The 14,261-nt window shown below is 41.4% G+C and overlaps 1 protein-coding gene across 1 annotated transcript in view; it reads right to left on the minus strand.

The window, feature by feature from the left end:
• LOC149441298 (protein CLEC16A-like) overlaps positions 1-13,790 on the minus strand; it is a 217,975-nt gene extending 204,185 nt beyond the window's left edge. The window contains exon 1 of the mRNA XM_089657505.1: positions 13,605-13,790. Coding sequence (XP_089513631.1) covers positions 13,605-13,681 — 77 coding nt within the window. The 5' untranslated portion in view covers positions 13,682-13,790. The remainder of the gene's footprint in view (positions 1-13,604) is intronic.
• Positions 13,791-14,261: the final 471 nt, after the last annotated feature.

Below are 14,261 nucleotides of genomic sequence, written 5' to 3' on the forward strand. Positions count from 1 at the left end.
CCTGCACCCATATGCTTGTCAAATTATGACCTGCAGCATTTCTATTGTGTCACATATTAAAACCTGTGTTCATACAGCTGCTGTGTCCCCATAGTGTAACAGGTGTCTCCAGCCACATGAACAACCCCTCATTCATGCTGTACAGGCCAGAGGACTTATGTGAATGGGGAATTTTTTACTTTTTTTTTTCCTCAGCTCATTAATTTCAATGGGCTACCCAACGTCTGGGAACATGCAAAAATACTGCAGGCATATTATTTTAAAAGTGTGTTACACCTAACTGCACAGTAGTGTGGTGCCATGCGTTTTGGTGGCTGTGAATGCCTCTGTGTTTACTAGACATGTTGAGGTGCAATTAAGTTTTCACCATGGTACCTGCTCACATCTGCAAAGGGCATTGCATTTCTTTAATGTGCTGGAAAAAAACATGCGTTTCTGCACCACAAATGATGTGAACAAGTCCTAAGGGCCAGTTCACACTATAGAAACACAGTCTAGATGTGTTCCAGATGTTTTTGCATGCACTTTTTTGATGCATGTTTAGCGTGTTCCACTGCATTTTTATGCATTCCAGTTAATTTTTTTCCCCTCTCTTTTTCTTAAATTTAATTAGGGACATGTGCGTTCCAGTACAGTTCTATGCATAAACAATGCAGCCTGTTTGACTTTTTTGGCAGCACCTGCAACGCACTGGAAATGCAAGCGCTGATGTGAACTATGACATTGACAACCATACTACTGTTCTTTCTGTGCGTTTGGATGCAAAAAAAAGCAACTGAAAACACATGTAGTGTGAACTGGCCCTAAAGGTTATTATAGGTCAGGAAACGGGACTGACCAGGAATTGTGAATTCAATCAGATTAGTGGTGAGATACAATCAGGAATCGTATAATAATGCGATATCTGAGCTGGAGGCGATAGGAAATGAGACACATTAACTTGATCAGTAAATAGTTAAATAAAAAGAGTGGGGTGGGGATACATAGATTGGCAGATGGAACAGGTGATGGTGGGGGAGGGGGTCAAGTTGTATAAGGAGAGAGGTTTAAGCGCTCGTTCACACTTGATTTTATTTCTAACTCTTGCCAAATGCCCCTATAGTGTTTGACAGGTGTTTGGGAAGCGTTTTTAATGCTCCTCAAATGCTCCCGAAATGCCCTATGTGCAGTTTTGAGGCATGTGATAAGCATTTACCAAGCGTTAAAACTGCACCACAAATGCCTGTAATGAAGTTAAATGGTATTAACGCTCCGAAAATGCCTTGCAACCACACCCGCAAATGTCTGCCAGGCATTTGAGGAGTGGCACCATAGACTTGAATGGGAAGCTTCAACTCCTCCTGACTCCACACAAGGTGCCATTTTTGCCATGACTCATTGCCAACGCTTCAGTGTGAACAGCGCTGTGTGCTGCCATGTGCAGAATTTTCATAGGCATTTGAGAAGCGTAAAAAACACTTCCCAAAGCCTGTCTGACGCCTGCTGCAAAGCTAGTGTGAACGTAGCCTTAGAGAAGATAAAAGTTGTAATGAAATATAAACAGAAGGAAAACTGAAAGTTTCAAACTTGTCAGAAGAACAGGACGTGGACGATTTTGACTATCGTCTGATTTTCCCGGCAATCATGGGCAAATCGGCCGATCATTTTACCGATAAAAAAATGCGCATGAGCCGTGTCCTGCAAGAAGAAGAAAAAGAAGAATTCCAGTCCGCTATTATATTTTACATGAAAAGTCTTGCGGTTGCAACAATGTATCTATTTGAATCCGAAAAAAACCATCTGTATCCGAAATGGATACAAATGGATACATTGTTGCAACCACAAGACTTTTCATGTAAAATATAATAGCGGAGCTCTCTGCAAGGAACAGAAGTAAAAGTGCTGGCCATAGAAGGGACGAAAATCGGCCAATTTTTTTATTGAACGATTGATTTTTTTGTTCGTTTGACCCATCTAAGACCAGAAGCTCAGACATATACTAGGCCCAATTAACCTAACAGCATGTCTTTGGAGTGTTGGCAGAAACACACCCGCGCAGAGAAAGCATGCAAACTGGGATGCAGACAGGTGCAGTCATGATTGGGATTAGAACCCATGACCCAAGTGCTGCAAGTTCTGAGTTCTAACCACTAAGCCACTGAGGGAGACAGAGTTTGAGCTGCAATGTAGAATAGTTACATTGTTTAAAAAATAATGATAAAGCGTGCGCTGGTAAAATTATATATACTACTAAAATGGTATTACACAAGATAAATATAAATCTAGGTATAGATACAAAGGTAGCAGCTAGCACTCAGGGTAATGGCAACAGTCCCAGAATAGAAATATGTTACAGTAATAGTGTAGCGCTATAAATGCATGTTATCAATCATAAACGCATGTAAAATAAAAAAAAGTGCAAATAAGTGCAATAATTATGTAAACTGGTAAATGGTGCTAAAAAAGTTCATATAATCATTCCTGAATAATGGAATGTCCTTTGTGTCAGAGTACCAACTCAGAGAGTGCCTATGAATGGCACGTGTGGTACTTATTTGCACGTTTTTGATTTTATATGTGTTTATGATTGATAACATGCATTTATAGCCCTGCACCATTACTTTTACATAGAATAGTTACATGATTAAAGAGAAGGAAGATATATCATTATATTGGGAAAATAGAACTAGACATTCCCAATTATTTGAGATATAAGTGTGAAAATGTTTGACATTTGAAAATAGAATGTATGACATTCATTAGGAAATGCATTAGTTGTCTGATCATTTTGGAGAAACAGCAACCAAAAAAAAAAATATATAGGTGTACTTTTACTTTAAATTATAGGTATTCTCATATGCAAACAGAAAAACACCAACAAAGCCTGTGGTTGTGCGCCACCTAACGAACATATTTGCACCTAAAAATGTGCCAGACACGATTCCACATTTACTAACAGGAAAGAGTCTACAAGTAGACGCTTTTCAATGAGTTTGCTAGACACCTTTCAGAAGACTGACAGGTCTTAATTGATTGAATTGAGCCTGCCTGAATGTTCAGCATCTGCTGGTAGACTCAATTCTTAGTAAATCAGGGCCTATATCATTGCCGGTTTTTAAATGTAATTACCAGCTTTTTTTTTTCTTCACTATAGCTGAGAATGAGCTGTCACTTTCCACAGACCTAAAGGAAACTAAGAGGCGGGGTCACTGGGTAAAGTCACTGGATGATCCCGCCCCATTAGTTTTCTTTAGCTCCTGGGAAAGGAGACAGCTCATTCTCTGAGCTATAGTGCCGGAAAAAAAAAAAAGCCGGTAAGTACATTTAAAAACCGGCACTGACATACAGGCAGCCAGTCACTGTATACACTGCTCCTCTCATGCCTTTCTCCGCCACCTCTCCACTGACCCCCCTCACATCCGCAGTACACACAGTCCCCTATATCAGCTAAATATATCCTATCAGCAAAATGCTGATAGGGCTAATTTCAGCCGATATGTTTCAGGTACCGCCCCTTGATGACGTCATGGTGACGAAACGCATTGGGCGTGGCCTACTCGATGCTGATGTCAGGACGTTTTGTTCCTATTGTGTGTCGGAGGTGATCCGCGGTGAGCGGAGATCCTCGTTCCTCAGTTGCTGTGTATCGCTGTTTAAGCTGGTGTCTGTCTGGACACCTTCCTTGTGAGTGTATTGGAGATTCTATTAAATATATACTTTTTATGAAAACGTATTGCACCATTATATTTCTTTTTGTCCCTGAGTGCACCCTATATATCATGGAAAGATGGAGTTGAAAGGAGAGATATAATATAAGACCTTTGGCTGCAGAGTATTGCTTCTGATAGAGATATGTTGTTCCTTATGCCGACTGCCATTATTGATCATCAGGATTTGATTATTTACTTCATCTAATATTTGGAAATCATTGCCTTCATCGCTCCCAGAGCACAAGCGCTGGTGCTGGTCTATAATCTGATCAGCATTTAGCTCTGGTGAGTTTATTTAATTAATTTGGTGGTGGATTACTCACAGTGCACAATGGAATTTTAAATTGATTTTTTTGGACTTTCACAGTTTAATATGGACACTTAATTATTTGGTGTTGAATATTTTTAGCGCATGCCTATATGATATATTGTTTAAATTTGCCAAAATTTATTATTTATATGTTTGGTGGGGTGTTGCTGCTTTATACACAAGTTTTTTTATATTTATCATATTTTTCTTTGTCACATATAGATTGGCGCTTTTTTCTATTTTTTGTTGTGCATATGTTTCAGCGGCCAACATTTTGGTGCATCCCTACCTAACTGTATATCATTTCGATAAATCAGATAGGCAAAAGGTATCTCTTTGGTTTGTGGCCCTTCATGTTCAGGCTTTCCACACCCATTTTGTGATATCTTGAGATAAGATTCTCATGTTGCTGTTGCTCACCAAAGCATTCCTTTTTATCACAAATGGATTTGGGACCTCGTAATGTTCAAAACTCAATCCTTGGTTTATCAGAGTGATACTCCCTTATGGTATAACAAAAGACTACACAAATTATTGTAGATCCCTGATCCGCAGGTGTGGATCTCCAAAGGCATTATATGTTATCTCATGTATTTAGGGGTGGATCACTTAAAATATTTGATCAATTTAAAGCTGAATTTAATTTACCAAAATTACATGTTTCAATATCTCCAACTTTGGCATGCCCTTCAAACTCAATCTCCTGGCCTTGTCCCTGCTGGAGACACTAGAAATGATTTATGGCAATGAACCTCATAAACAGATCTCTACCTATTATGATATATTGCTTTCCCCAGCTGCATGTCAATTAGTATAACCACTTAAGTCACATTGGGAAGAAGATACTGTTGTTATCGAGGATGAGGGCTGGGGCAAAATACTGGAGGCCTGTAAACAGGTATCCCCCAAAGGTATTGGACCGCCTTACGCAATTTACATTATTCACAGGACACACCTCACTCTGATACGCTTAGCCAAATTCTGGCCGTCTCATAGTGCCCTAAATGTCTTACTGCTCCAAGCACATTTAGTCACTTCATCTAGTAATGTCCTCGGATTCAGGGCTTTTGGAAACAAAGTTGTTCAATTTCTTCATGACCACATGCAACTAGACCCCCAGGCAATGCCTTTTGGGCTTTTTTTTCCAGAATCTGATATGAACAAACATTCTATAACATTTCTACATGAAGCTTTGTTTGCAGCCAGGAAGTTGATAGCTAGAGGTTGATTGCAGGCTGTGCCTCCCACTATACAAGCTTGAATGTCTTAAATTAATAGTACTTTACCCTATAAGAAAGTTATCTATATTAACCGCTTCCCAACCGCCCTATAGCAGAACTACTTCCACAGGGCAGCAGGGCTGCCAAACTCACGTATATATACACACACACGCGATTTTGCATTGCCGGTGCACACCACCCCACCCGCGTTGCCACTGGCGGCTACAGATGTCGATCACTGGGTCCAGACTGGAGATTACCAGGCGATCGCAGAGTATCACTGATGGGAGAGACCAGTGTGTAAACAACACAGGTCTCTCAGCAGAGAAATGCACAGCAGAGAAATACCCAGCAGTATGTTTCCCTAGTAAAGAACACACGGCGCATTTATTAAAAAAGTTAAAAAAAAAAAAACACAGCACATCAGTTAACCATTAGCCGCCCAGCCAATGGCCATTTGGCGGCTTCAAAATTGCTTCGGCATTCCGGGTGCACGCCATTTGGCATGCTCCCGCACATGCGCAGTTTGCGCTAATACAGAGCCGCGCAGCGGCGCGATCTGTCACAGGCCGTGTACCTCGGACACGGCCGATGACAGATCTGAGTACCGGCCCCCTTTGCTGGTACCATGTGACGTCACATGACAGTTGTATACAATGGATGGCTTCATTCATGCCATCCATTGTATACTAGTGCCTAGCTGTGAATGGTCACAGCTAATCACATGCACATGTCATGTGATTAGCTGTGACCAAATCACAGCTAAGCACAAAAAAAAAAAAAAAAAAACAAACACCTGAATGAATCGATTTCATTCAGGTAAATGCTTGCTTATAGCAAAGTAATAATTTGCTATAAGCAAATTGTGTAAAAAAAAAAAAAATACTGATCACTTCCCCAAAGTAGTACAATGTTACTATCTATTGTACTACTTTGGTCATAGTAAAATATGAAAAAAAAAATCTTAAAAAATAAATATATATATATATATTTTTTTTTTTTTCATACTGTCACCAGTCAGTGTCCCTGATCACTGCCATGCCAGTTATATGATGACGCTGTACTGCACTGGTGACAGTATGTAAAAAAAAAAGTGAAAATTTTTTTTACATTTTTTCATTTTCCGAAAAATGACAAAAAAAAAAAAAAACTTCAAAAAACTCGCCATGCCTCTTATGTAGTACGTCGGACTGTCTACTCTGCAAAAAGGGGTCATTTGGGGATATCTGTACTATTCTGACATTCTTGGACCTCAAGAAATTAGATTGGCTGTCAGTACTTCAGGACTGATCAATATTCAGATATATACCATAGTTTGTGAACCCTATAACTTTCCTACAAACTAAATAATACATCCTTTTTTTCAAAATTTTTGGACCTTTTTTTGTTAATTTAGCAAAAAATAAAAACCCCAGCGGTGATTAAATACCACCAAAAGAAAGCTCTAGTTGTGTGAATAAAATGATAAAATTTTAGTTTGGGTACAATGTTGTATGACCGCGCAATTGTCATTCAAAGTGTGAGAGCGCTTAAATGTGAAAAATGGCCTGGGCAGGAAGGTGTAAAATTGCACGGTATTGAAATGGTTAACCTTTTGATCACCCCAAATGTTAGCCCTTTCCTGCCCAGTGTCATTAGTACAGTATCAGTGCTTTTTATTAGCACTGATCACTGTACTGGTGTCATTGGGATGTCAGTGGCAGTTATTTCCCCACCAGTGTAAGAATGTCCGCCGCAGTCCAGCTATAAGTTGCTGATCGCCATTACTAGTATAGAAAAAAAAATATATCAAATCCATATACCGCCATAGGTAGACGGTAGAAGTTAAACGTAAACCAATTAATTTACATGTATTGGAATTATTTTTTTTTTAGCAAAGACCTGTAGCAGAATACATTTTGGTCTAAATTTATGAAGAAACTAGATTTTTTTTTTAATTTTTTACTGGATATGTTTTATAGCAAAAAGTTAAAAATACAGGAGTTTTTTTTCAAAATTATCAGTGTTTTTTTTGTTTATAGCGCAAAAAATAAAAAATTGCAGAGGTGATCAAATACCACTGAAAGAAAGGTATAATAGTTGTGGGGAAAAAAAGGACATAAAATCATTTGGGTGCAGCAGTGCATGACCACGCAATTGTCAGCCAAAGTAACTCAGCGCCGTATCGCAAAAAATGGCTTGGTCAGGAAGGAGGGTAAATCCCCTGGAGGGCAAATCCCCAGGAGGGCAAGTGGTTAACAGAGGCTGCCCAAACAATTATAAGAGCTGAGATAGGTTGTACACATAGTTTTGCTACCTGTGTTATACAATTTCCTGCAAAGGTATTTATGTTAATCTTGTTATTGCTATCCTCTCATGTGCAAGGTCTCAGGGATTTGTGTAATATGCACATTGTGTTGCTGTGTACTGTATCTTAGTTATTGTTATCGGTCTATTCTACTTTATGTACTTACTGTAACTGTGACAGGAGCTACCATGCTTTGTTTGAGCCTTTTATTTTTACTGTTTTTTGTACAATTTTTTGTATTAGTTTACAATGCCTTGAAAAAGTTCATGAGAGGAGCAGAGAGGTCGGTTTGGGTGATATTTGGAGACAAGATAGGTGATGTAGCTTGGGGCAAAGTTGTGAGTAGCTTCGTATGTTGTTTAGTATTTTAAATTTAACTCAGTGGGTAATCGGAAGCCAGCAGAGGGATTGGTAGAGACAGGTGGCAGACAGGGGCGGACTGACAACTCATGGGGCCCCCGGGCAATAGGGGATCATGGGGCCCGTGTTCTTGCCCAAACTCAAAGAAGCCTATGAAAAAGGTACCAGGGGCATCTCATGGGGCCCCCACTGACCACGGGCCCTCAGGCAGTGCCCAAGTTTCCAAATGGTCAGTCCGCCCCTGGTGGCGGATAATACGCAGGTGGCAAGGTAGATGATTCTGGCAGCAGCATTTATGATAGACTGAAGAAGGGATAGCCTACGGAGATGTAAGGACTATGAGAAGGGACTTGCAATAGTGAAGGTGAGAGATAACAAAGGAGTGAATAAGTAGCTTGGTGGGTTCATTAGTTAAACAGGGGCAAATTTTTTAGATTTTACAAAGGTGAAATCTAGTAGGTTTTGACAGCAATTGGATTTGGGGCCAAAAGAATAGGTCAGTGTCCAGGAATACACCTAGTCCCCTGGTTTGAGAGGAGGGACTGATAGTTGTATTACTGATCTTCATGGAAGTCATGGAGGAGGGCATAACCGGGGAGTTATCAGCTTGGTTTTAGAGAGATTTAGTTAAAGGAAGTGGTGCAACATCCATGCCGATATGACATTTAGTAAGCTGGTAATGCAAGAGGAGACTGAAGGAGTTAGGTGAGGAGTAGAGAAATAGATTTGGGTGTCATCAGTATAGAGATGGTAGTGGAAATTGTGAGGTTATCAGGTGACCAAGAGAGGAGGTGTAGATAGAGAAGAAAAGGGGTCCAAGAACAGAGCCTTGGAGGAGCCCTAAAGAAAGAGGAAGTGGAGAGGAGGAGACAGAGTTATAGGTAACACTGAAGGAGCACTGTGATAGGAGGAGAAACAGAATAGAGCAGAATCTTGGAAATCAAGGCAGTAGAATTTATGGAGGAGTGGGTGGTCAACAGTATCAAAGGCTGCAGAGAGGTCTAGTAGTAAGAGTATGGAGTAGTGGACATTGGTTTTAGCAGTTAATAAATCATTGGGGAGTTTCAGTAAGACAGTTTCTGTGGAGTGCTGCAAGCAAAAGCTCGACTGTAAGGGGTCAAGCAGGTTGTTTACCGAGAGGTAGGAGCTAAGACGGTTGTAGAGGTTGGTCGAGTCCAGTGAGGGCTTTTTAGGTATGGGATTGAACTGTGCATGCTTTAGGGGGGAGGGAAAGGTGCCAGTAGATAGGGAGAGATTGACAATGTGAGTGAGAGAGCATAGGATAGAAGAAGAGGGTGAATGTAGTAGTTGCCAGGCAACAGGATCCAGAAGACAGTTGGTTAGGTGGGCATCTAAGAAAAGTTCGGTAACCTCTTCAGTAGTTACCAGTTCAAAAGAAGAAAGTGTTGACTGTGCTCTTAGACAAGGTATGTTAAAGCAGTAGTAAACTGCTCAAAAAAAAAAAAAAAAAAAAAAAATCTAAAAAAAAAAAATCTTTTCCCTGCAGGTTAAAAGCATAATGAGCTAGCATCACACATTAGCACATTGTGAAAGACTTACCTGAAAATGAAGCCCTCCAGCAGAGCGATGTCACGCCTCCCCAAGGCTTCCATCTTTATCTGGTCTTCCTTCTGGGTTGGCAAGCTGCAACCATCTGATTTCAAAGTGACAGTTGCCGGCAAAAACAACCCCCTGAACCAAAAGCCCCTTCATGCTGCCCTGGACAGCTGCTGCACACTAATCCGCAGCAATTTAGTGTGTAGCAGCAGTTCATTCCAGGTGTACTGAGCCAGTAGTAGAGGGTGGTATGATGCACATTTCAGCACATCACACAGTTTAATTTTTTTTGTACCAACTTTATCTGAAGTGAACAAAGCTAACATTTAATTTATGACACTGTACTGCAGCGTGGCATTGTACCACTGTACAGTGAAATGCAAACCTGTCCTGTGCGCTCAATAAAATGCAGCCTGTCTGCATTTTGTTGCAGCTCATTGCACCAGTTGCAGTGTGAATAAGATACATAGAAAACAATTGTTTTCTGTGTGTTCTAGTGGTGATCTGCATTCATCCAGTGCTGTAAAACAAAGGCCTAAAAAAAAGGTTAAGTTAGCCTTTAACCACTTTAATAATAGGCACTTTCTCAGCCCAGCCCAATTTTCAGCATTGAGCACTGTCACACTTTGAATGACAATTGCGCAGTCATGCAACACGGTACCCATTAGAAATTTGTATCATTTTTCACAAATAGAGCTTTATTTTAGTGGTATTTAAAGTGGTTGTAAAGGCTCAAGGTTTTTACCTCATGCATTCTAAGTGCAGCAACCCCCCCCCCCCAATACTTACCTGAGCCCCATCGTGGTCTAGTGATGTGCTCTCCGGGGACACTCCCTCCTCATTGACTATTGTGCGCTGATGGAACTGCATTGATGGGCTCAGATGAGGCAGCATTGATAAGCTGCACTGATGAGGAGGCAGTGATGAGGCTGCACTGATTGACACTGATGGGGATGCACTGATAATTAGGGCACTAATGGTCAGTGCCCAAATTATCAGTGTAAACAATGCACTGTCAGACTGGTCGGTTATCAGCTCAGTATGTGAGGAAAGAAAATGCAGATAACTTGCAAGTCTATGATCAGCTGTGATTGGACACAGCTGATCACATGATAAAGGACCACTCTGATTGGCCCTTTACTACAATCTGTGATCAGATGTGTTCAAAGGACACAGATAGTGCTTGATGTGCACCCCAGAGGAGGCATGCACATGAGAGGATGTCAATGGACATCCTCTCAAAACCGGAGAGCAGCGCTGTAGCCATCTTTCAACTATAATACAGTCAGCAACTGGTTAAAGCTAAGCTCCAGGTATGATCTTTATTGCATACTTAGACCAATGTAAGTATGCATATCATATACCTGTAGGACTACTATGGAAGCAGAGAATCACTGTAGTAGTCAGTGCTAATACAGCGCTAACCGCGATCTTCCAGGTCCTGTAGCAAGCAACTTCTCCACTGAACACCCGACCACAGGGGGTTGCTTGCCCAGCACTGCCGCCATTCACAGAGCATAGTTACTTATTTAACCTGGTTGAAAAAAAGACAAGTGAATCCAGTTCAATCCACACAGGGGGAAACAAAAAAAAAAAAAACAAAAAAAAAACAAAAAGGTGCCTTGTATATTTTTTCAATGACCATAAGCTGTTCTCTGCTTGGACAAAATAAAGAGGAGGGGCAGCGACAATGTCAAACTTTCCACCTCATCCAATCAGAGAATGGCTGTATTCACTGCTAGCAAAAAAAAAAAAAAAAGTGTATATGAATGCAAGCAGTGCCAAACGAGCAACCCCTCGTGGTAAGTGGGAAAAGGGGAAGCTGCTCAGCAAAGGAGTTTGAGGCGCTCACGGTAGTGGTACCAACTACTACTAGTTTCCCCAGTGGCCCATCAGGTATGAGATATGCATACTTACATTGTACCAAGCTGGACCAATATAAACAGGCAATAAAGCTCATACCTGGACTTTCTGGAGATTTGATCTGATGATGGCTGGAAAAAGCAGGATTTTTATGGCAGAAGAGACCCTCCGGCGTGTCAGCAGTAATGTACACTGAGCTGTACATTACGGTACCTGCTCTGTGCCTTCAGAATGCACAGGAGTGATATCAAAGTGGCTGTATGGAGTGAACCCGGAGGAAAGAGCGGGAGAAATGCAAGCACTCCCACACTGACAGCACAGTGCAGAAGGGCTTCCTTTGACAGCTAAGTCTGTCATAATGTGCTAGTATGCAGTGCACACTAGCAAACAAAGCTGCAGGGAACCAGATAAAAAGAAAAAAAAATACACAACACCACACAGAAGTTTACTAAGGCTTTAACTAAAAGAAGAGCCACCTTGACAAGCTCACCTGAGAGCTTCAGACAGAGTTTCTAGCAGCCTGGACAAAGGCACCTCTGCTTTGCTGTAACATGGATATTTCCCTGGTCTGTAGGATAAAGCTGCTGTTCCACTGCTCTTTGTAAAAATGCATGTGTTTTTGGCACATTTCCCTTGAATTTTCTGGTTTGTTTGATATCAGCATGCACCTGTGAAATATGGACATGCGACTCAAAAAACACACCAAAAACGCAATGTTTAATGCATTTTGTATTCATTTCAATGGGAAGGAGGGTTTTTGGTGCGATTTTTTTTTTTTTAACATGCACCGAAAAATGCAGGACTTTTAACCATCTGCCCTCCAGAGGATTTACCCCCTTCCGGACCAGGCCAGTTTTTGCAATATGGTGCTCCATTATTTTAACTGACAATTGCGTGGTCACACAACGCTGCACCCAAATTAAATTTACGTCTTTTTCTTCCCCACAAATGGAGCTTTCTTTCAGTGGTATTTGATCGCCTGTGCGTTATTTTATGCGCTATAAACAAAAATACCGACAAGTTTGAAAAAAAAAACTATATTTTTTTACTTTTTGCATGTCCAGTAAAAAATAAAAAAAATCTAATTTTGTCATAAATTTAGGCCAAAATGTATTCTGCTACATGTCTTTGCTGAAAAAAACCCAATGCGTGTAAATTAATTGGTTTACTTGAAAGTTATAGCGTTTACAAACGGCAGTATATATACTGGAATTAATTTTTTTTCTTTTACTAGTAATGGCCGCGATCAGCGACTTATAGCGGGACTGCGGCGGGCATTCTGACACTGGGGGGAACTGAGTTGGTGTCACCGACATCCCCAGTGACACCAGTACAGTGATCACTGCTAATAAAAAGCACTGACACTGTACTAATGGCACTGGGCAGGAAGGGGTTAACATGTGAGGTGATCAAAGGGTTAACTGTGTGCGGTGTGTGTGCTTTACACTGTAAGCACACAGCTTTGTATGGCTCTGCTATACAGAGCTATACAAAGCAGTGTGCAGGAGCTGACAGGGGAGAAATCTGTCTTGTTTATACACAGGTCTGTCCCGTCAGTGATACTCAGAGATTGCCGGGTGCCAATGTGGAATTACCAGCTGGACCTGTTGATTGACAGCCAAAATTGCGAGTAATGGTGCGGGTAGCACATGTGCATGATTTTTAAGCACCCGTCCCGCCCTGTAGCAGTATTTCTGCTATAGAAATACTGCTACAGGGTTGCGCGGAAGCAGTTAAAGTAGTAGTAAAGTCAGTAAGTGAAAACAAAACGCAAACAGGCAGGGTTCTTAAAACAGAAGAGAACTTAGAGGTCTCTTATGTCATAAATGCCCCCCTTGCCTGTCTGTGGGTATTGTACTCTGAGCTGCGCATGCACAGCGCAGACCACATTTACGGGCAGCTCTTGTGTGCCATGGTGATGCGACTCCCTCGGCCTACACAAACAGCCAAAGACATGAAACCCGGAAGGATGAGCAGGTAAAGCTGGAAGTCGACAAGGAATCGCTGGAGGGCTCCGCCTGAAGGCAAGTCTGTAATAATGTACTAGTAGGGAGTGTATATTAGCAAATTATGACTTAAACCTGCGAGAGCCCATTTTTGTACATTAGTATAAGGACTTTACTATCGCTTTAAAAATGCAACAGACCGCTGTGAAGACTCTTAGGATTTAAAGGAATGTTTTGTTTTTTTTTACTTCCACTTTTTAACTGAAAAACTGGACAGTATGAAATGGTCCTAAGTCACAGAAGGGATCAGGAAGGCTCAGAAGAGCAGAGAAGGGACCTGGTGCCACAGCTGTACCGCTATCACACACTTACTTGAGTCTGTCTAGGGAATGGACACTAGATCCGGAGCGGCCAGAGCCGCTCACCCAGCTTCTGGACCTCCCGAACATTGCTGGCCGACTCAATTCATCCTCCTAAACTGCGAGCGAAGACACTGAACGCGCCCACAGCTACCATCTGCCGGGGAAGCACTATGAACACTTAAGAAGCGCAATGACTCCGGGACAGCTGGGAAGTGTAGTTGAGCGCCGACTCACATTGCTGTGAACCGCACTGACTGGAACTACGTATCCCGGCATGCATATAGACCTGAAATATGACGTATGCAGTACCATTGCGATAGCCAAAGGTCAGACAGTGAGAACTTCCTTCTGAGCTCGACAATTAGTGTAGGTCTGCTATAGAGTCTGGTCAGGAGGATGTCATATATTCAGGAATCGACATTGGTGGCCATAGACATAATATGATGATAGATGGCGGCTGGTTACTTTTTACAGGATTTATGCAAAGGGATGTTATACATTTTGTGTGTGTTTATGTTCTATGAAATCAGTTATTATTATTTAGGATTTATATAGCACCAACAGTTTCTCAGTGTTTTATAATGTAACGGGAGACAATACAGTTCAAGAGGGTTAGGAGGGCCTGATCCTTGGAACTTACAATCTAAGAGGGAGCAGCTAGTGGTAC

Source organism: Staurois parvus, unplaced genomic scaffold (assembly GCF_062004578.1).
Source record: "Staurois parvus isolate SC_StPar_1 unplaced genomic scaffold, SC_StPar_1.0 ptg001007l, whole genome shotgun sequence".
NCBI lineage: Eukaryota > Metazoa > Chordata > Amphibia > Anura > Ranidae > Staurois > Staurois parvus.